Source organism: Eleutherodactylus coqui, chromosome 1 (genome assembly GCF_035609145.1).
Source record: "Eleutherodactylus coqui strain aEleCoq1 chromosome 1, aEleCoq1.hap1, whole genome shotgun sequence".
Taxonomy (NCBI): Eukaryota; Metazoa; Chordata; class Amphibia; order Anura; family Eleutherodactylidae; genus Eleutherodactylus; species Eleutherodactylus coqui.
Window position 1 is genome coordinate 322,823,251 of NC_089837.1, and position 22,218 is coordinate 322,845,468.

Consider the following 22,218-nt stretch of genomic DNA (forward strand, 5'->3'; position numbering starts at 1 on the left):
GCAGTAAAATCACGACATGGGTAAAATCCCTAAAAAGTGTCTAGTCCTTTATGTACAAAACAGCCTGGTCCTTAAGGGGATAAATTAAGCCCTCATGGTTCTCTGGCTGAGGATAGTATGGTAGAGGACATATATATCAATTTCAGTGGTCAATCACTTAATCCGATCCATTCAGCAGTTTTATACGTGATACTTATATTTGATAGTGTGGATAGAGCAGCCTGAGGGGAGCCCGAAGATGCTCAACGATATTCATATAGTCGCACTTCCTCATCCCTCCTCCTTCTAATTGCAGACAAAAATTCCTGTATTACTGTGCATAAAGAGGTACCAGTCATTTAGCGATTGGCAGAATGGGGAGGGCAGAGGGGTGATGACATTATTAAAGTGATTAAAATACTGACAGAATCGGCATAAGTGACAGACCACTGAAATCAGTATGTCGCTATACTGAACTGCCTCCTGCCAGGGAACCATAAGGCTGGGTTCACACTTGACTGAAATCCCTGCAAATCTGGCAGAATGACCGCATGGAAATACTGTGAAATTTCCGCAGGAGAAATGCAGCTTCAAACGCCACAGCCTTTCGAGCGGCTCTGCCGCCTGCATTCCCGATAGAGAGGAGAGTGGCCACCGCGGAAACGTGGAAAGTATTTACACGCCGCGTCTTTGAATTACGAGCTGCATGCCAATTTCAGCGCGGCTTGACTGTAACGGATTGGCCGCAGTGTGTTGACAAGATTTTTGCAAATCTCATCCACTTTGCTGGCTAAACCCAGGATTAAAGCTGCGGGCGGAATGTCCGTGCAGAAAGTCCGCACGGACATTCCATGGCAGTTACGCCCCGTGGGAACCCAGCCTAAGGGGCCTGCCACTACACAGTATCATTAATAAAGTAACAAAGAATATAGTGCACTCCATACAAGCCCCGAGTACATTCACCGTCCATACACAGCAGATGTCATGAAGGGGTTAAAACACAAAGCTTGCTCAGCTCTTCCTGTAATTCTCATAGACTTGAATGGAAAAAGCCATGCATGTGTGCCAACTCTTCATTTAAATTAAGCCTGGATGTGGCAGCTACCAGCCAGCTAACTAGGCAGAGAGGAGTTCAAGAGACTCCTGTTCTCACAATAGCTGGCGGTCCCAGAGTTGGCGCACCCTTTCAGACATTTAGGACAAATCCTGCATTCGGATGGTTTCACACCTGCGTGGGGATTCCGCTTTCCTGCTCTGTTCGAGAAGCAGGAAAGGGGAATCCCCGCAACTGAGCAGTTCCATCTCTGGACGGACCCCACTGACACTTTTCCCCCAGCTGCCCGGCTTTTAGACGCAAGAGAAAGCACTGCACGCAGCGATTTTTCCTTCTGGCATTTTTAGCTGGATGTGCGACGGATGAACCTTCATCCGGGGTTCAAAAGCAGATATGAAACCGGCCTTAGTTTACATTCCAATTTACAAGAATTCTACAAAACCATACATCCAGGACAATGGTGCCAATACTAACCAAGCCTTAACGGTTAGGTCACTTAATAAGAAGCTGACTCCCCCACCCCCCTAATAAATTATCCTTCTAGTACTTTGTCAGTTTAATTCAATGCTGAATTTGTTTAAATCTATGAATGGTTAGGATTACTATTTTTGTGGGTTATCTGTCACCACTTTTTAAATTAATTTCACAAATTGTTCACCCCTACATTTGCATAAAAAACAAACAAACAAACAAACAAAAAAACACCCCCCCCACCACCACAATTTCTTAGGCCAGCCTCACACGACTGGATTTCAATTGCAGATTCTGCGATCGATGTCCGTGTGAACGATCCGCAGGCATTAAAAGGCATGCATTTTCAAGTTTTTCTTCACACACTCGGATACAAATTGCATTTTCCATGAGCGGAAGAAAAATCGCAGCATGCTCTATTTTACTGCGGAATCTGCACGGACGGCCTCCATTGGTGTCAATGGTGGCATGTGACCTGCAGCCCATACGCAATTAGCACTGCGGGTCTTGCATCATCACTAACCGCCAGGGTGGGAAATACAAACAAGTTTAAAAAAAGGAAAACTTTTACTGCACATGACTGCCTGCGGGCCTCTGCGGCCACACGCAAGGTCATTGTGTGAGCCCGGTCTTAGAATGCTTTTATTTCTCTAAAACAAAGATTTATAATATTATTCAAGTAGTAAAAGTGGTATGAAAGACAGCGTCGAATGGGTCAACTAAACAGTGGTGACAGAGAACCCACAAGTACCCTATTTGTATATTAAAAACAGAGAAACACACATGCAGCAGATATCCACAATAAGTAAAATAGGTTCATTTTTCATACAACATTTACAAGTTTGGATCTTACAGAGGTAAATCTGCCATTTACACCATTAACCTTCTCTTCCCCATTGCTTAGAGATTTTTAGTCTTTGGTTCCTGTATTCACTATACTAGCACCTTGATTTCTGTCTACTATCACCTACAGTAGGCTGTCGGTAATTTCCGGATTCCCCACGCCCGGGTTGCTTTAAGAGCACAGGTTTATGACCGGTATATGGCAAATTTACAAGCTCTGCCCACTTGTAAATGTCATCAATACAGCAGGTAAAATACAATGTAAATTGAAATATAAAAAAGAAGTAGTTGACTCAATATATACATGTACCGCTTGTCCATTAGCCTCATACAATGGGCATTTTTGTTTTATTTTGGCCAATTCCATATTAACTTGTTTACTGATCACAGCCATTGGATTCCCACCTACAGCGAAAGACAAAAAATAAAAGTAGAATCTTTAAATTCTCCATACATGCGCCATCTCAGCCAACAATTCAGTTCTAGAAGGTAATGTTCATAGTCGGTATAAATGCTGAGGAGTTTTCTGCTTGGATTCTGCCTCTAAAAATCCCCGCAGAAAACCGTGGCTAAGGCCAGATTCACACACACGTATTTGCGTGTGCAAAATTTACACGCACAACATGCAGAGAACAAAACCCATTGCTTTAAATGGATTCGCTCACATTTCTGCACAGATATTTTGGTTGTGCAAAAAAAAAACGAAAAAAAACAAACAAAACAAAACATGTTCTACTTTTCTGTGCATCAAAGGTCCCCATAGAGGTCAATGGGGGGGTGCGCAAATGCACATGCAAGAAGCAGCTTATACACTGCGTAATTCCACTGACAAAAAGAACACATTTGGAACTCAGACGAATTAGCATTTAAATCAATGCATGTTTGCAGATCGCAAATGAACATGCTTAGTGGGCACAAAAAGTACAGTAAAATATGCTGATGCATGTGCAAAAACGCTACGCTTGCATGAATCTGGCCTAAGTCAGGAGATTTGAACCTAGGACTAGGGATGAGCGAGTATACTCGCTAAGGCACTACTCGCTCGAGTAATGTGCCTTAGCTGAGTATCTCCCTGCTCGTCCCTAAAGATTCGGGGGCCACCGCAGCTGACAGGCGAGTTGCGGCGGGGAGCAGGGGAGAGCGGGCAGGAGAGAGGGAGAGAGAGATCTCCCCTCCGTTCCTGCTTGCTCTCCCCTGCTTCCCGCCCCGCGGCGGCACCCAAATATTTCGGGACGAGCGGGGAGATACTCGGCTAAGGCACATTACTCGAGCGAGTAGTGCCTTAGCGAGTATACTCGCTCATCCCTACCTAGGACCCTAGCATTGCAAGGCAACAGTATATATACTATAACCTGTGAACCACTTTCATGGAAGAACCACCACCACCTTTTGAAATGCTGAAAAATAAATGCAAGCAGCAGGCTTACAGATGCTTTCCATTTTTAATAAAACTGGATCATTCGAAAAAACACTAGTGCAAATGTAGGCTAAGCAATACAAAAGCATTTTTGTTCGTGGCGTTTTTGAAATCAGTGGCAATTTTCTTGGCATTTTTCCACCATCGGCTTCTCTATAGGACTTGAAAAACAGTGATAAAAGTGATAATTATCTATATTTATACAGTACCAACAAATTCAAATAAATACCACCATCGACAAATGCAGTTTTCACACATTTTAAAACGTCAGAAAATAACAATCCTTATGCCGCTAAATGTGTCATTATCACTGTTATTATTACCACGTTCAATATTCTGTTGTTGAAGTGGACCCGAGCTTCAGATAACTTTCCAGAATAAGCTGCCATGTATGCATGAGGAAGAACACTATTTCTGGCCATTATGTGACTTGCATCCAGCATTTTCTTAGCAGCTTCTCCTCTGCAGGCTCCATCTTTAATGGTTAGTTTTACCAGAGCAAGGGGGTGAAGACTAGCTTCTATGAACTCTCCCATATACTGCATATATAGCGAAGAGGAGATCCTGCTCACCGATCACCATCTCATCATACACCGAGTAACAGCAGAATAGAAGCACAAACATTCTCCCGACCCTGAGGCCTTGTAAAGGTACCAACAATCAGCTGAACGATCAAGTGCACTTGTGAACCAGCACATTACACTTATAAGCGCCTTCATGCAATTTTGCATTAGACCATAACAGGTTGTATGAAGTGTATAAAAATGTATATTTGTAACAAAAAGTCGGACTCAAGTCGAACCTTAGATGCACAACACATCCTGCCACTTGTGCCCATATCTACATGCACATATTACACCCTCACCAGAACTAAGTAGACTTGACGTTTTCTGTGATCCACATGACCGTAATCATTTGAGTCACCGGGGTGAACAAACATCCTGGTCAGCTGCTGGGAATGATTATTGCACCTGTCCTAGGATCACTTAGGCTATGTAGAGGAAGAAACGACAGTAGCAGGCTGTAATCTTCATGTCACTTGCAGCTTCCTCACTCCCATCCCTCCCAAACACAAACACACAGACCCAAAAAGCTAAACTTTTCAAGCTACTTTGTCTTCAAATGAGTACTACGCTCAAACATGGCACCCGGAATATTAAGCTTCATTTATAAAGCTAAAATGCAATACCCAACTTAAGTTCTAGCCCTTTTATTTTAATGCCAGCAAGCTTTTAACCCCTTAGTGATGAAGTTGGTTTGCACCTTAGGCCCAATGTCCATGGGCGGATCTGAATTGTGTAATCTGCATGGCACACCCGTGCGGACGATTCACAATTCAAGCCACCCATAATGAAACATGGGCATCCGCACCTGAATTAAAGCATGCAGATGAAGTTAATGGAAGCAGTCCGATCAATTGCGGACGGGCCACAGATTCTGTGGGAATGGAGTTTGATAAATAAAAACAAGAAGGAAAAAAAAACAAAACAAAAACGACTTTACTTCGCAGTAAACAAAAAAGAAGAAAAAGAGACCCGGACAGCTACACAGGGTCAGGTTCCTCTGTGGGCTCCCAAATGCGGAATCTGACCTGCCAGTGGACATAAGGCCTTAATGCCCAATTAATTTATCAGGTTTTCTCATTGATGCATTCCAAGAGCCAAAAACTTTTAATTTTTACGTCGACATAGCCATACAAGAGCTGTATTTTTTTGCGGGACAAGTTGTATTTTTTAATAGCATCATTTTTAGGTACATATAGTGTACTAGCTGATATTCCCGACTTCGCCCAAGTTACTTTGGTACAGGGTTTACCTGTTCTCACAGAAAACTTTATGAAGTCATGGTTACTTCAGAGGAACCGAGGACTAAAATATGTATACACATAGAGGAGCGTTAGATTCTCCTCAGGCTGCATGTACCGATCTCTCTGCAGAATGTGCCATTTTGTACCCTTAGAAGATAATGCCCCTTTTTATTCAAATTTACCCCCAGAGTGGAGGTCGCAGCCCCTTCTTAGCCTTAAAGGCATGCTCCATGCCTGCAATCCATGGCCACTTCCTTATGTACTTTACAGCCTTTCAGAGTACGCAAATAGGGGTGAGTTACATTCTCCTCAGCATATACTCACACAGAGGTCAGTTAGATTCTCAAGTTTGTGCAGTACAGATGTGTTTTATTAGTTACATTAAGTAGGAGGGAGGGGTCACTTACTTTTGTGCTTAAAATTGAATAATCAAGTTGTGACCCCATTACTTTTCCCAATTAGGACCTAAAGAATGGTTGTGTCAAATTTCACGCTTGTACTACACTAGGAAGTTAGAGAATTAGATTAGGTACATTACACAGGGATGCCAATACCTTTGCACTTAGCATTGAATAATCGAGTTGTGACCTCTTTACTTTTCCTATTTAGGACCTTAAGAATGGTTGTACAACATCGGGAAGTTACATTACATGGGGTGCCAATACTTTTGCACTTAGCATTGAATAATCAAATTGTGGCCCCTTTACTTTTCCTACTTAGGCCCTAAAGAATGGTTGTGCTAAATTTCATGTTTGTAAGACACCGGGAACTTAGAGAATTAGTGGCGAGTAAGTGAGGGCTTTCAATATATTATATATATCATCTTTTCTCCCACGCTCCCTCTGGGTGAGCACGATACTGGCGATACCAACGATTTTTATACAGTTTTTTTATGTTTTGCCATTTTTACGCAAAACACCTAAAAAAAAAAAAAGTTTGTTTCGCCACATTCCAAGAGCTATAACAATTTTAGTTTTCCACTGAGAGCGCTCTACAGGGGCTTGTTTCTTGCAGGATGAACTTTGGTCTTCATTTATCCAATTTTTAGGAATATAACATTTTGATTGATTTTTATCCCATTTTTTTCTTAGAGGCAAGATCAAAATCTGGAATTCCTGCATGTTTTTTCATTGTTAATGGCGTTCATCATGCAGTATAAATAATATGTTTCATTAATTCTGCAGGCCAGAACAATTATGTCAATACCAAAATTTATATAGTTTTTGCAATTTTTTCATTTACAAAAAAAAAACATTAATTTTTGTTTATTGCTGCATTCAAAGACCCCTGACATTTTTCTTTGTCAATGGTGCTATGTAAGTTTTTTTTTTTAGTTTTGCAGGATGAGTTGTACTTTTTAACAGTACAATTTGTTGATCCATGCAACATTTTGAGGACTTTCTATTCTGGTTTTTGTAAGGCAAGTTAGGCAAAACTAGCTATTTTTGTCGTGTTGTTTTTTTCTCCCCATAACGTGCACTTTGCGCATTAAATAACGTACTAACTTTTTTTCTCTGGGTCATTATAAATGCAGCAATACCACAGGTGTGTTTTGGTTTTTTTTTTTTAAACACAGTAAATGGGGAAAGGTGGGGCTTTGGCATTTTTATTTTTATTTTTTAAATTATACTTTTAACTTTTTATTTTTATTCCACTAGAGGACTTGGATATCAGCATCTTTTATCATTATCAGTACAGTAGTGCATTAGAGAGCCTATGAAGTTTAGCCCAAAGCTGAGTCTCAGAGCAACCATAGAGGGCAGACCTGGAGGCTATATTCAAGTCTCTGGGTGCCATAGCAGCCCATCAAGACCCTGCGATCACATCGCAGCGGTCCGATGTGTGGGAGGAAGCCCCACTCCCTCTGTCAGCCTTTTATATGTTGAAGTTACACTGATCGCAGCCGTGGAAAGGGCTAAACACTGGGGATCGAAGGTTTCTTCGGTCCCCATTGTTAAAGCAGGGGCCAGGCCATTATCGGACAACCAAGCACCCACTCTCCCTGGCACAGGAGACCCTCACGAGGCTTCTTATGCAGCCGCCATCAAAAGACGATACTGCAGAACAAGCCCTCTGACAGCTACTGTCAAATGGCGAGTGGACGGTTGTTAAGGGGATCGAAGTCACAAGATATTACATAAGTCATATTACATAAGTCATAGGCTTTAGCTGTTCCTACTGAACAGAAAAGATAATAGATTCATTTTAATGTAACAACATTTACAATGCTCAAAGAAAATGTGCTTACCAAGACCAGTGACCACCATTGCACCCAAGTCGGCAACATAATTTCCTTTACGGAAGGTAGCAACTCTTCCTCCAACACGATCCTGTATAACAAAATCAATGTTAGTTCATTAATAGAGATGAGAGAGCGTACTCGGAAAAGCACTACTCGCTCGAGAAATTTGCTTTATCCGAGTATCGCTGTGCTCGTCCCTGAAGATTTGGGTGCCGCTGCGGCTGACAGGTGAGTCGCAGCGGGGAGCAGGGGAGAGCGGGCGGGAGAGAAGGAGAGAAAGATCTTACCGCCGTTCCTCCCCGCTCTCCCCTGCAGCTCCCCGCTCCGTGCCGGCACCCGAATCTTTAGACCCGAGTACAGCGATACTTGGATAAAGCCAATTACTCGAGCGAGTAGTGCTTTTCCGAGTACGCTCGCTCATCTCTATTCATTAAACATCCAACATATACATTGTGCAGCAAAGTACATATTACAGTCTCTAATATATAATTAAATAAAACTAGCCATATAACAATTCTTCATCTGCTTTCTGAGGATATCTAGTGCAAATGAATAGTGCAGATGAAAAGCGATTAATGCCAGTCAGCTGCTGCGAAAACTAATAAAGTCTTTGGGTGCATTAACCCCTTCCCACTCCAGGACGTACATTTACGTCCTGCAGCATCGGGGTATGTATGCAGAGAGGTCGAGGGGCCACCTCTCTGCATACAGCACAGGCGTCAGCTGTTTACTACAGCTGACACCCACGGGCAAAAGCCGTGATCGGCCATTCGTGGCTATTAACCCTTTAAATGCCGCTGTCAATTCTGACAGCGGCATTTAAAGCCCCTGAATGCTGTTCGGGGGTCCCACACGGCCCCCCCACGGTGAGATCGGGGAAGCCGTGCAGATGTCATGGCTGCCGGGGGCCTTCTGAAAGGCCCCAGGGCTGCCTTGAGAGACTGCCTATCAAGCCATCCCCGTGGGGTGGCTTGATAGGCTGCCTGTCAGAATGCAGTATGATGTAATGCTATAGCTGTAGTAGTAACAGTAAAAAAAAAACCACAAAACTATACAAGTTCGGTATCGTAGTAATCGTACTGACCCATAGCATAAAGTTATCATGTCGTTTTTGTTGCAGTTTGTGCGCCGTAGAAAAAAAGACACACTGAAAGCTGTCAGAATGCCGCTTTTTTAAAATTTTACTCCACTTATAATTTTTTAAAAGTTTTTCAGTACAATACAACTCGTCCCACTAAAAGCAAGCCCTCATACAGTGACGTCAATGGATAAATAAAGGAATTATGATTTTTCTTAAGGGGGGGGGGGGGGCGTCATGAAGGGGTTAAAAGAGGTATAGGGGCGAGGGCCGAGAACATTATTCTTCCACTAAATAAGGCACTTGAAATACTGTGTACAGTTCTGGACTCTAGTGCTCAAGAAAGATGTTGCAGTGCTTGAGGGGGTTCAAATTGGGGCTATCCAAATTGGGATTTTTCACGCTGGAAAAAAAGATGGTTATGGGGGGACCAAATAACTATGTATAAATATACTAGTGGACAATACAGAGATCTCTCCCATCATCTGTTTATACCCAGGACTGTGACAGTAACAAGAGGGCATCCTCTACAGCTAGAGGAAAGAAGGTTTCATCATCAACATACAAGGGGGTTCTTTACTGTAAGAGCAGTGAGACTGTGGAACTCTCTGCTCGAGGACGTGGTGATGGCAAAACCCATAGAAGAGTTTAAGAAGGGACTAGATGTCTTTCTAGAGCGCTATGATATTACAGGATATAAACATTAGGTGACCAGCTGGTTGTTGATCCGGATCTTGGAGTCAGGTCGGAACTATCAAACGTTGATCCAAGGATTATTCTGACTGCCACTATAGAGTCGGGAAATAATTTTTTCCCCCAATGGGCTAGTTGGCTTCTGCCTCTTCTGGATCAACAAGAGGGCTGAACAAGATGGACATCGCCTCCTTCAGCCTAACATACTATGCTACTATGTTAGTATGTGGAGCCAATTCAGATGCAAGTTAGGGAGTAGTTACACAAGAGCTGGTAACATCGTATAATAACACAAATTGCATGGCCACACCTTTTAGACCAGAAATCCCCAGTGCTAGTGGCGACTGCTAATGCTTATGTAGTAGGACCCTTAGAATGATCTTAATTTGCATTAAGGATCTTCAGCCACATTCAAATAGAAAATTAGAAGGTGCATATACATTGGCAAGATTTTCTGCCAGGAACAAGCCTCAATCAACATTCTTGCAAGTCAATTGGCACTCATTCACATCCATTTACATGGAGCAATCAATGCTACTTTATGTGCTTAAACGACAGCAAGAAAATTTGGAAATATGAAATTCCACTGTGATTGGCAGCACACTGCTGTTTATGCTAGATGATGAGCAGCGTGACTGATTCGGTAATCACAGTTACATTCATAGGGGCAGATGATCAGGTGAATGAACATTCGTTCCCAATCATCTGCCTATGTAAAAACCCCTTAACTTAGGACAAGAGCTCATGGTATGGGTTCACATCACTTACCCTTGCTTCTAAGAGAGTAACATCCATACCAAAACTTTGCAACTGGCGAGCTGCAGCCAACCCAGATACTCCTGAGCCAATAATGATCACCTTTCCAGTTTTCTTAGCTAATGAGATAAGAAACAAGACAGTAAAAAACACATGGACTTAAATTCTAAATTGTAAAAACAGAGGTGGTTTATGTACTAATGCCATAGCAGAATTATTATTCAATATCTATATCAAGTTACAATGATCTGCATGAATTGGCTATGAGTAGTTCCAGACCTAATCTGCTAAGGGGTCAGAAAACTGCAGTCAAAAAAGTGAGATCTGCCCATTGCAAGCAGATAGCTGTCCAATTATCTAAGAACTGTAAAACGACAGCTGGAATTGGACTTGTTTTGCAATAGCAACCCATCAGGACGACGTGATCACAATGTGGGGACCGCTGGGTGAGAGAAAGCCCCCCCCCCGTAAGCCTTTTACATGCTGTGGTTGCACTGACCACAGCGTGTAAAGGGTTAAACACCAGGGGTTGAAGGTTTCTTGGGTCCCCATTGTTAGAGCAGGTGCCAGGCCATCATCTGACAGCTGAACACCCGCTCTACCTAGCACGGAAGACCCACACCAAGGTTCTAAAAAACACAAAAAACTGGACAGCAGAAAAAGAGCACATGGTCCATCTAGTCTGTCCTGATATTTTATTTTTGCTTTTCTTTTAGGATATTATTATTCCAGACAGCCTGACTTCACTCATTGCAGATTTCCTAACCATGTCTTCTGGAAGTTTGTTCCAAGCAGCTACTACTCTTTCAGGAATATAATTTTTGGCATTGCTTCTGATGTCCCCCTAAACTAGTCTCAGATTGTCCCCATTGTTACCCCTCCTGAATCTTATTTATACCTTTAGCATATATAAAGATAACCTTCCTCTCCCTTCTTTTGCCCAGGCTACACAAGTGAGGGGATAAGGTCTCATGTCCACGGGCGGATTTTTGCTGCGGAATCCGGAGCGGACGTCTGCTCCGTCTTTTTAGGACAATACTTATCTGTCCAGCTAAAAGGACTGACAAGGACGGAAATGTTACATAACCATCTGCCAGCTTAACATTCATGTTTGCCTTTGTGCGACTCCAATAAGGCACTTCAGCAGTTATTACATGACACATTGTACAACTGTAGCTTGACTTTTTAATTACTGGCATACAATTAGATGTACATTGCAAACTATATTCTCTTTCAAACCTTACTTGGTAAAGGTTTTAGTCTCTTGTAGATACCAAAGTTAATCAATCCATGCCTTTCAAGATAGCAGTGTATTCTGTGAACCAGCACAGTGTCACCTAAAGAAGGAAAAAAAAAAAAAAAAAAAAAAGGTAACATTTTTGAATTCTTCTTGTATATAGGTTTATTAGCTTGATGCTGTATTAAATAGACATGCACTTACTATTATAAGGTGCTTCAAGCTGCTGGAGTGTTGCTTCAAATGTCAGTTGGACTTTCGGATTGTCTAACCACAACTGCAACTACAATAGAAGTAGTAATAAGGATAGGACAAGCCCAGAGCAGTCACTTGTAGATGTGCACAAAAGATGAAGTCTACTTACTGTACGGTTCCGGATGTATAGGAAGACCTTCTGAGTTGGCTGTGGGCCACTAATAATATCAGGGAAGCACGCCGCCTCTTGGGAAGTCATTCTGTCATGTGGAAGCCTGCTCTGGAAGGCTGCACCCTCGACACCTGAAGAAGAAAGGCCTATTCTTGGTAAATTCTAAGTATAGTAACTACCTGACATGCACCTGTATAAACAAAAAAGATATATAAATATTTTGTCAAAGTGCAAAAATTGTTGCAGGAACCAATGTGCAGGTCCATAGCAACCTCTAAATGGAGAGGGGGAAAAAAAAGACAAAAAACACCACTAACCTGAGGGCTCTTCGGGCTCGCTGTCAATTTCCTCCTCTGGAGGAGCTTGTGGCGGGGGTGGTGGCACTTTCTTCTCTCTCTCCGCTTTTGCGTTTCTCTCTTCTTCTGAATAGTATTCATCTTCAGAGAGGTTGGCAAGGCTTTCATCCATCTCCCTATATTCTACCTACAAAGTGCAAAAAAAAAAATACTTGTGTCATGGGATCGTCACCGTAAAGTCCCTTACTTAGGTACATCCAGTTCATTTCAGATCAGTGTCCCTTCAGGTCCCCCTTCCTAAACTCTTAAAGGGGTTGTGCCAAGTTACACTGCTACCATAGGACAGGAGATAACTTTTTTGATCAGTAGGGGTCAGACTGCTGAGAGGCCCACTGATACAGAAAATGGGGGGCCCAAAAGTCCCCGCATGAGTGGAGGTCTCAAATACATGCTTCATTCATTTCAAAAAGAATGCATGATTGCTGAATACTTGTACTCATCAAGTTCTCGAGATCGTTGGGGGTCCCACCAACCATAAAGTTATCCGCTATACTGTGGATATCTTTACAACTATGCAGCAATATCTTACTCTAAGGATACATTTACAAAAGATATTCTTGATCGAGTGTCAAAACGTAGTTGAAAGCAGCACATGGACTAACAGTGGCTGCCACACTTTTGCAATGTGATTATTGGCCACACGGTTCTTGCAGCGGAGATCTGTAAAATAAAGGTTTCACCCATAAAACCAGTCGACCATAAACACTGTTAGAAAACTACAGCTAAAACAGGTCTGTAGGGCAACCATGTGCAATATGAAATCCACTACGGTATTGCAAGATGTAGTTGGAACATCACGGTTGCCAACAACAGGCGCAGGTATTCATTTTCATGCATTCTCCAAATATCTTCTTACAACAGCTTCCATGTTGATATATACCCGTCTCCATTGAAATCAGGTAGGGATCAGGCAGAGAAGGAGCTATAGTGGGATGTCGAGAATCCTCTTATAAACTCTACACTCATCTTCCTGTCCAGCCGCTACTCAGACACCTCTGCTCTGTACCAGTCACTGCACTGGCTGCCTATCAAATACAGAATTCAATTTAAACCCACTACCCTCATCCACAAAGCTCTTCAAAGCACCATGCCGCCCTACATTGCTTCCCTCGTCTTAATTCACCGCCCAGCCCGTGCCCTCCGCTCTGCTAACGAAATCAGATTAATTATCATTACCACCTTCAAGACTTCTCCAGAGCAGCACCAGTCCTCTGGAATGCGCTACCAAAAGCTATCCGGGCAATCACTGACACGCTATACTTCAAGCGTGCTCTAAAAACGCACTTCCACAGGGAGCATATCGTATCCCCTAAACCAAACCCCTCGGTACTCCACCTGATAACATGCTCTTTGTCCTACTGACTGCAATCCCTGCCAGCCGTAATCAACCGGTACCTGCAGTCATACCGATTCAGCCACTATACAGCTTGACCATTGTCTGCGTGTATAGCATCCCACACTCTCCACCTCACCATACCGTGCACATCTGCAGCCCCTTAACCTTCTGTATCAACCCATTATCTGTAGGATGTAAGCTCGTTGGAGGAGGTCCCTGGTATTATTGTATCTTGACGCCACCAGGAATTCTTAGTGGAGTCAAAACTGACAGGGGGGTGACGCCCCCTGTCCCTGATTGGCTCAACAGGGTCTTCACTGGCAGGTCCTGCAAGGCCACTAAACATTAATAGAAAAGCCATGCAGCTGGAGCCACTGCAGCCGTGCACCCCCAGGACCAAGTCCCTTCCCCGCCGGCGGCGTGTGGCCAGAAGCAAAAAGCCCCCTCAGTGTAGAAGCGCTGCGCGCCGTCGGCAGCAGGGTGGCAAAACAGAAGTTGCTGTGGTTTCATGGGAGCAGTCATCACGGACCACTGATGGGGCCAGCGCAACGGAGCTCACAGGCGTCAGCGGGGACTGAGCTGCCTAGTTCTTAGGCTTACATTATGACATGCAAATACTGCCATGTTACAGCGCTAACATAGCAGCATTTACAGGTAATAATGTAAGGCTAAGAACTATAGTAACCCTCTGTCTAAGGCTGCCGCGTTGGGACAAATCTATCCACACTGTGCTGCTAGGACCTTCGTGCCTTCATCCCATCGGCAGCTAGGGGTGTGAAAGGGACGTTCCTCCAGTCAAACCCCTAGCTTCCGGTGGCGTCAAGTTTAAAGAATACCCAGGTCCCTCACCCCTATTGTTTTCATCAATGGATTACTTCATGTAGCCGTGGTTTTGTTTTTATTTTCCCTGTGTTGTAAGCGCTGCGGATTAAGTAGGCGCTACATAAATAAAGACTACTGCTACTACTACTCTAAACTGTGACACCAATGGAAAACAGGGAGCCATAGCCTCCCTGCCCCGGCATTCTTAATCTCATAGACCACTTCCGGCCAACAAACTATAGAACACCAGAACCACCGAAAGGGGTCAGCAGCCTGACACACAAGGCACAATGGGGTCATAATGACTGCACTCTTTGAAGGAAAGTGTAAGTTACAGTTTGGGGGACACTTTAGGGAACATTACACTATTCAACAGCCTTTCTGCATCTGGTACGCGATATATGAATTCTTATGGATTTTTGGGTGTAGAATTTGCCTTGATGTTTTGCCTAAATGATGCATCACGTAAGGTTTTCATGTAATTTAGATTTTTTTTCTTTTTATGTTTTTTTGTGCTCTCCTTTTCTGGTGAATTATGTATATAAAATTAAATCAGTGACTATGCTAAACTCTATATTTGGATGTAATGCACAGTAGATGAAGTTCTAAAAATGGTCACTAGATGGCAGAACAATGTAGTTGTGCGGGAAGGGTACCAGCATTAGGCTATAGGAGGTACAGCTGTTTAGTGCATGTTATAACCTGCATGAAGCACTTCTCTTCATTGTTACCTCAGCGTATCAGTATTTTTTACATTTCCGTTACCTCAGTTTGTGTTTATCTGTGTTTTTCTGTTTCCGGTGAGAGCTAGTGAAACATCAGAGTTAGGGCACCTACTCGCTTGCGTTTTTTTAACGCGAATGTCAATGGGACTTTCTAATGTTAAAAACGCATTGCACAAAAATTGCAAAGCACAAATTTGTGATGCGGTTTTAACATTAGAAAGTAATTCGTGTTTAAAAAAAAAAAAAAATGCAGCGTTAAAAAAAGCGCAAGTGGGTTGGAGCCCTTATTATAGTCAGTACTATGGCGACTGGTAAACTTCACGCCAAAAACCCAAAGGAAGCCAATCACTGATTTAGTTAAGGCGGCTTATAAACTGTATTTTGACTGTGATCTCGGTGATCAGAATAAAAACTTTGCACCTCATATCGCTTGCATTACTTGCACAACTACTCTAACAGAATGGATGAAAGGAAAGCGCCATGCCGTTCACCGTACCAATGGTTTGGTGTGAGCCAACTAATCACGTGGATTGTTATTATTGCAGGACATTCCAGTAACACCAGACATAAAATAAAATATCCAGCTGTGTCTTCAGTGCAACCTGTGCCTCATGGGGAAAGGCTTGCCTATTGCCGTCCGTAACTTGCAAGCCACTGATCAGACCTATCAGAGTAAAGTGCACAATCTATAGAAAAGTACAACCCTGGATTTCATGACGGATCGCCGAACCTCATAGGGGGGGGGGGGGTCACAAAATACTGCTGTTTTTATGCTTAATGGACAGCCGAGACACCGCCAACCACTGCGGACACAAGCAATGGCTTGTGAGCAAATCATATATACCTGGAAAAGAAAATGCGAAGAATACTCCATTGGTTGAGCTGAGTAAAGTCATATCAAATCGGGCCTGATGAAGAACTTCGTAAAAGCTTTTGATAAAGAAGGGCAGGAATTCAATCATTTGAAAGAAAGGTTTAACAAATTGAGCGAGAAAAAGCTAAAAACAGGGCGTATTTGTTGGGCCACAAATCAGAAAATACTGAAAGATCCAACCTTTGATACGAAACTCGCCAATCTCGAATTAGCCGCTTGGTTTTCTTTCACAGCAACTGTGTACGGCTTTGGGGCAACAGAAAAGACAGTAACTAACTATGTATCCATAGTGAGGGATCTATTGGACAGCTACAAGAACATGGGTGTAGACGGTCTCTAAAAATTATTTACATTCAAACCTTGATTACTTCACCGGGAAATTTGGGTGCAGTCAGTGATGAAAGAGTAAGGTCTCATGTCCATGGATAAAATGGAATTGTGGAATCCGCGTGGGTGACCTGCAGGTAAATATGCCCATAGACATTCATTGGGGATAACACTGTGGACGTGCCATGGATCCACAGAAAAGCATATAAAAAAAAAAAAAACAAAAAAAAAACACAGCGCATGCGCGTGGCACGCTGCCAGTGCGCCTGGTCGCATCTGCTGTCCAGAAGAAAAAAAAGATTACACTGTGCAACACAATTTTTATAACAGATAAGCAGATAGGTGGCCTATAGTAACTTCTGTGTGCTGAAATCAAATAGGATATCTGTTTTTTTCTGCCACGTAAGGTTTTTCAGTTATGGGGAATAATGTAATCCAATTGCCATTGTATTGTATTTTGGGGGAAATATGCCTATAGAATTAATCCAGTAGGCTCACCATTAACCTTGCTTAATAAAAAGAACAAAAGTGATGGCACAACTATTTCGCAATCATTGTTACACACCGCGTAACTGAACACTATAAGGGTAGGTTTATGTAACATATAGGGTATGTTTCCGCGTGGTCGCAAAACTGTGGATCATCCACCAGTAGATTGTAATTAATGAACTGTGTTTTTACAGGTCATTGGCTAGACTAAATAAAAGAATCAAAATCATAAAACGAAAATACACGTTTAGTAATCGCTACATCGGTAAAAGTCTGATCTATCAAAGTAATGCATTATTTACCACACATGGCGAACGTCATCCACAAAAAAAATTTAGAACGCCAGATAATCGTTTATGACGTGGTTATTTCTGCAGAAACGTGAATGCCTCCATTCAGAGAGGACGTCACCTGTGAGTCACTGGATTTTATTGTAGAACCACTAGGGGGCACTGCAGCAATTGTAAACACGTGGTTCCTAGGCTGGGGGCCCACTGGGCATGTTTCACCTCCCCCTGTACACTTCTGGGGTCCAGTCATGTGGGGTTCTGGCGTCAGCACATGTAAAGTACTTTTTACACGGGACAAGTGTTGGGAGCTGAAGTGCCGCACAACCAACCCAGCGATGATCACGGCTGTGCTTTTACACTGGACTATCATTGCTCCGTGAATGGAGGCAGAAAGGGCAGGGATTGTTCTGGGTGGCCGCCCGCATTCAGAGTAAACGGGCAGTCCTCTATAAATAAAAGACTGCCTGTTTAACCCCTTAAGAACATGGCCCTTTTTTTTCATTTTCATTTCTTCCTCCCCCCTTTTAAAAAAATCCTAACTCCTTTATTTACCTACCAACATAACTGTATGAGGGCTTTTTTTGCAGAACGAGTTGTATTTTTCAATGGTACTATTTAATGTACTATATAATGTACTAAAAAACATTTTAAAAATTCTAAGTGGAGAAAGATGGGGAAAAAAACTGAAATTCTGCCATCTTTTTATTGAGTCTTGTTTCTACGGCGCACAAACTGCAAAAAAAAAAAATGACATGATAACTTTATTGTCTGAGTCAGTACAATTACTAAGATACCAAAACATACATTTTTTTAAAATTGTGTATACATCTCATTACACCCTTTGTCAAAATAATCCAGAATATAGGAGTTGCTGTTTGGTACTAGTGCAATATGTCTCCACCGAAACTATGGGTGGAGACATGGGTAGGCTGGGCTCAGGGACAGGGAACTCCCAGGGCATGTCCCCCTCAGCTCCCATGGTAGACACACAGTACAGTACAGTGCTCTCACTCCCCACATCAGTGGATCCTCCAATAGCGACAGATGGAGCACCAGGGAGCTTACTGACAAGTGCGCACAGTCAACTGTAGCAGGGGCTGCACGGATAACTTGACTAATGCCGCATGTCACCTCCTACAAAAACTTCTGCGGGGTGGCACTTACCCCACTAATGCTGCATGTCAGTTCCTCGTCCAGGTGGAAGCACCGGAGATGTACAGCCGCACAGGATGACCTTGTGGGAGGTCTCTGCCGGCTGCTGCGAGAACTTCTGCAGGATGACACCTACCCTACTGATGCCGCATGTCAGTTCCCCGTCAAGGGGGGGCGGAGCACCAGAGATGTACAGCCGCACAGGATGACCTTGTGGAAGCTCCCCTTGATGAGGGACCAGAGGCTGCTGAGGTCAGAGAAATCCACCAACACAAGAAGGTACATTGCAGGTGAGGGGGAGGCGGTCTGTCAGTCCTCTGGAGGCACGCCCATCAGCGTTCCGGACGGGGTGCTGATCACAGCTGAGGTGCTACGTGGGCGTTCCCTGTCACTCAGCCCGGCCAAACAATGTCTCCACCCATAGTTCTGGTGGTGATATATTGCACTAGTACCTTGTTGCTTTGCTGCAAAACTCGGTCTTGTCACCTGAGGCTCTAAAAGTGGGTCCACTCTTGGCCTATAAGAAGGCTCTCAGAGGCCAGTTAACAGAGTTTGAGAGGGGGCACATTATTGGAATGTGAGAAGCTGGATAGTCGATCAATAAATCGCCCGCCACCTGGGCCGTTCTAACCAGAGGTGTTGGGACCAATGGATGCATGAGGACACGCACACAAGACAACTGGGCTCAAGATGCCCTCGACAGACCACAAGTAGAGAAGATCGTCCGACAAGCACGAGCAACTCCAACAGTTTTGTTGTCCACCACCATCATTACAGGCCCCTGTGTTTGTAGGAGCCATTTCCAGGAGCTTGGCTGAAGGACATTTAGTCTCAGAGCGCCCATTACAGACTACAAGGCTCGGTTACATCAAATGTGGAGCGATATGCTGAAGGATACCATACAGAACCAGTATGCAACCTGCCCGTATCACAGGGAAGCTAGAGGCGGCCCAACAGGATACTAGAGCCTCCATGCCCGCCCGTATCACATCTTGTATCCAAGCTGGAGGTGGTACAAAAGGGTACTAGAGCCTCCATGCCTACCCGTTTCACGTCTTGTATCCAAGCTAGAAGCGGCCCAACAGGATACTAGAGCCTCCATGCCTGCCCGTATCATATCTTGTATCCAAGCTATAGGCAGTACAACAGGGTAAGAGAGCCTCCATATCCCCCGTATCACATCTTGTATCCAAGCTAGAGGTGGTACAACAGGGTACTAGAGCCTCCATGCCCACCTGTATCACATCTTACATCAAAGCTAGAGGTGGGACAACAGGGTACTAGAGCCTCCATGCCCACCTATATCACATTTTGTATCCAAGCTAGAGGTGGTACAACAGGCAAAGAAAAAATAAAATAAGATAAAAATAATAATAATTTGCACTTAATTTCCACTCGTGGACAGGGGAGGATCTGTTAACATAGCATGTCTATGGACGGCTATTGCTGCAGGATTCCCAGCGGGTGTCTGATCACGAATCCCGCAGCAATTATCCGGCCTAATTAATTCAATGCAGAATTTGTTGCATATTTCCTTTCATAGGATTTTATTCAAGTTTTGTGTTTTGAAATTTTATTCCAATAAATATATTTTATTTTCTATCTAAATAGGTTGATTATTTATCATAATGGTGGTGAAAATCCTGATGTTACCATTTTAATACAGTAAATCTATTACTTAAAAACCATGAGTCATATATGGAGTCGGAGTCCTGGTTATCACATACATGCATCCACCATGGAATGGGTTTGCTTTTGGACTCAATGTCTTGCACAAGACTGGCTTGTAAACCACACTACTGAACAATCACAGGTAAGGCCAAGATCACCTGAAAGCTTAGGGAAACCTTAATGGCCATTTACACGGGACGATATTGGGCACCATTTGTTTAAAGACTGCGGGTCGCTCACTTTCAACCAGCATGAAAATCATCGCTGGATCGCCGACTTCTCACAGAGTATGAAAGCACCCTAATCAGCTGAGCGAAAAGCCAGAGAGAACCCAGCGGTGATCTGCCCACCTAAATGCTCCGCGCGAGCGCCAACAAGCTAGCTGTGATGTCAGCGTTCGAGCAATGGTCTAGCCGACTATCGTCCGGTCTAAATGGGACATTACACAACACAGGATACTGGAGTGGTAATCAATGGCGGTCTGATGAATCCGAGCTTGGCGGTGTACCAGTGAAGGGTATTGTTAGAGAAACTTTTCAGTTGGATGGCCACTTCTGGGATGTCAGGGCTGAATGTGATTCCGCATAGGATTGCAGAGCACTCGGCAGTTTCTGTCAGTGCCATAGACTTCCAATGCAGGAGCAGGATGCATGCTCGACCGCTGCTGCATTCACACTCCTCCTAGTTGCAGTCTTACAGCTGGGATGAACAGGCAACAGGGGTCTCCCTTCTGACAATCAGTGGGGTCTCAACGATCGGAGCCCAGATCCGGCATAAAATACTGGAACAAACCGCGCTGCATGCAGGACTACTTCTTTCGGTAAAACACAGGGTGGCTGAGTGGAAACCGAACAGACCCCATTATAGTCAGTGGGTTCCCTCATAAGATGGATCTGTTTAGGCAGGGGATTCCCCTTTCCTGTTCCGTGAATGGAGCAGGAAAACAAACCCCCCGCCGCAGACATGAAAGCAGCCTAACAGGGAGATACCTCACCAGTGAAGAGCTGGTCTATGCCAATGGAACAGGCTGGCACAGCTGGTGATGTCACTCATCACCATCTGCCCACCCACTCCAAAGCTGCTGCAGGGAAGAGGTGACACATGTAACAAGAAATGACCTGCGATCTCTCCTGACTGGTTTTAGTAAATGCTTGTATTTACCTTTAAGGGAACCCGTCATCAGGTTTGTCCTATGCAATCTAAGCTATGTGTGTAATTGTGTTGATAATGAGATTGCCGTATCTCCCCGCTAGCTTTACAATCCCATCATGAAGTTTTCCAGCACTATAAAAAATTAGCGCAGCTGTATGCCAATTGATGGCCGTGCTTGCGCTCACTTCACGTGCGCTCTCTCTGCCATTACTTGCAGGGTCACCTGACATCAGACACCGTCCAGCCACTGAGTTGAATACGCGTGCGCTTAAGCAGCTGGACAGCGTCTGATGTCAGGCCTCCCTCACATAGCAGCACTGCAAAGCACCCCGATTCCAATTTCGCTTTTGTTCGCAGCTCCCTCCGGACGACAGCAGAGTTTAGCATACCGCATCATGGATGAGGTGCGCTAAATGTCAAAAACAGAACAGCTGTTTGAGAGGCTCCATTGAAAACTATGGGGGCATTATACCTCGATCGGCGCGGCCCTGAAAACGCTGCGCTAATCGCGGTAAAAAGTGCCTGCACGAGATTTCATCAGAAGATAGAAAATTAATATGCCTGCTCGTTTTTTACAAAATTCAGTAAAAAGCTGTAATCACACGTTTTTTTATGTGTGTGGGGGAAAAAAAATGAATCATGTCCTATTTTGGTCTGTATTACAGACCAAAATAGTCCATTTAAAGTGGTTTTTCAGAAAAATACTACAGCCTGTCATCAGTAGATGATTGGCTGCAGTCCGCCACTCAGGACCCTGACTGATCAGCTGAGCGTTTACATGCCGTCAGCGGCGCAAATACACAGAGGTCAGAGCAGAAGCAGGCGGAAGTCTCCGCGCCGACCTCTGTGTAGTGGCTGGCGCGTGTAACTGCAGGCTGGGGTCTCACTGAAATCGACGCGAGCTGTGCCTGCAGTTACAAGCGCGGGCCACTAAATGGGAGGTCGGCGTGGAGACCGCCACTCTAAATACACAGAAGTCGGAGCAGAAGCCTCCAAGCCGACCTCCGTATACTGGCACATGAAAAACACAATATAAATTATACACACACACAGTGCAGAAGAAAAAAAAAAAAAGAAAAG

General features: G+C 43.9%; 1 protein-coding gene across 5 annotated transcripts in view; it reads right to left on the minus strand.

The window, feature by feature from the left end:
- Positions 1-22,218, minus strand: part of KDM1A (lysine demethylase 1A) — a 45,280-nt gene that overhangs the window by 17,528 nt on the left and 5,534 nt on the right. For 2 of the 5 annotated variants that reach the window (XM_066575066.1, XM_066575062.1), the window contains exons 2-8: positions 12,262-12,427; positions 11,942-12,090; positions 11,782-11,860; positions 11,585-11,677; positions 10,353-10,459; positions 7,820-7,901; positions 2,652-2,752 (exon numbers count right to left, since the gene is read on the minus strand). In XM_066575066.1, the coding sequence (XP_066431163.1) occupies positions 2,652-2,752; positions 7,820-7,901; positions 10,353-10,459; positions 11,585-11,677; positions 11,782-11,860; positions 11,942-12,090; positions 12,262-12,412 (762 nt within the window). In that variant the 5' untranslated portion in view covers positions 12,413-12,427. The remainder of the gene's footprint in view (positions 1-2,651; positions 2,753-7,819; positions 7,902-10,352; positions 10,460-11,584; positions 11,678-11,781; positions 11,861-11,941; positions 12,091-12,261; positions 12,428-22,218) is intronic. The other 3 variants (XM_066575065.1, XM_066575064.1, XM_066575063.1) reach the window with 3 other exon arrangements.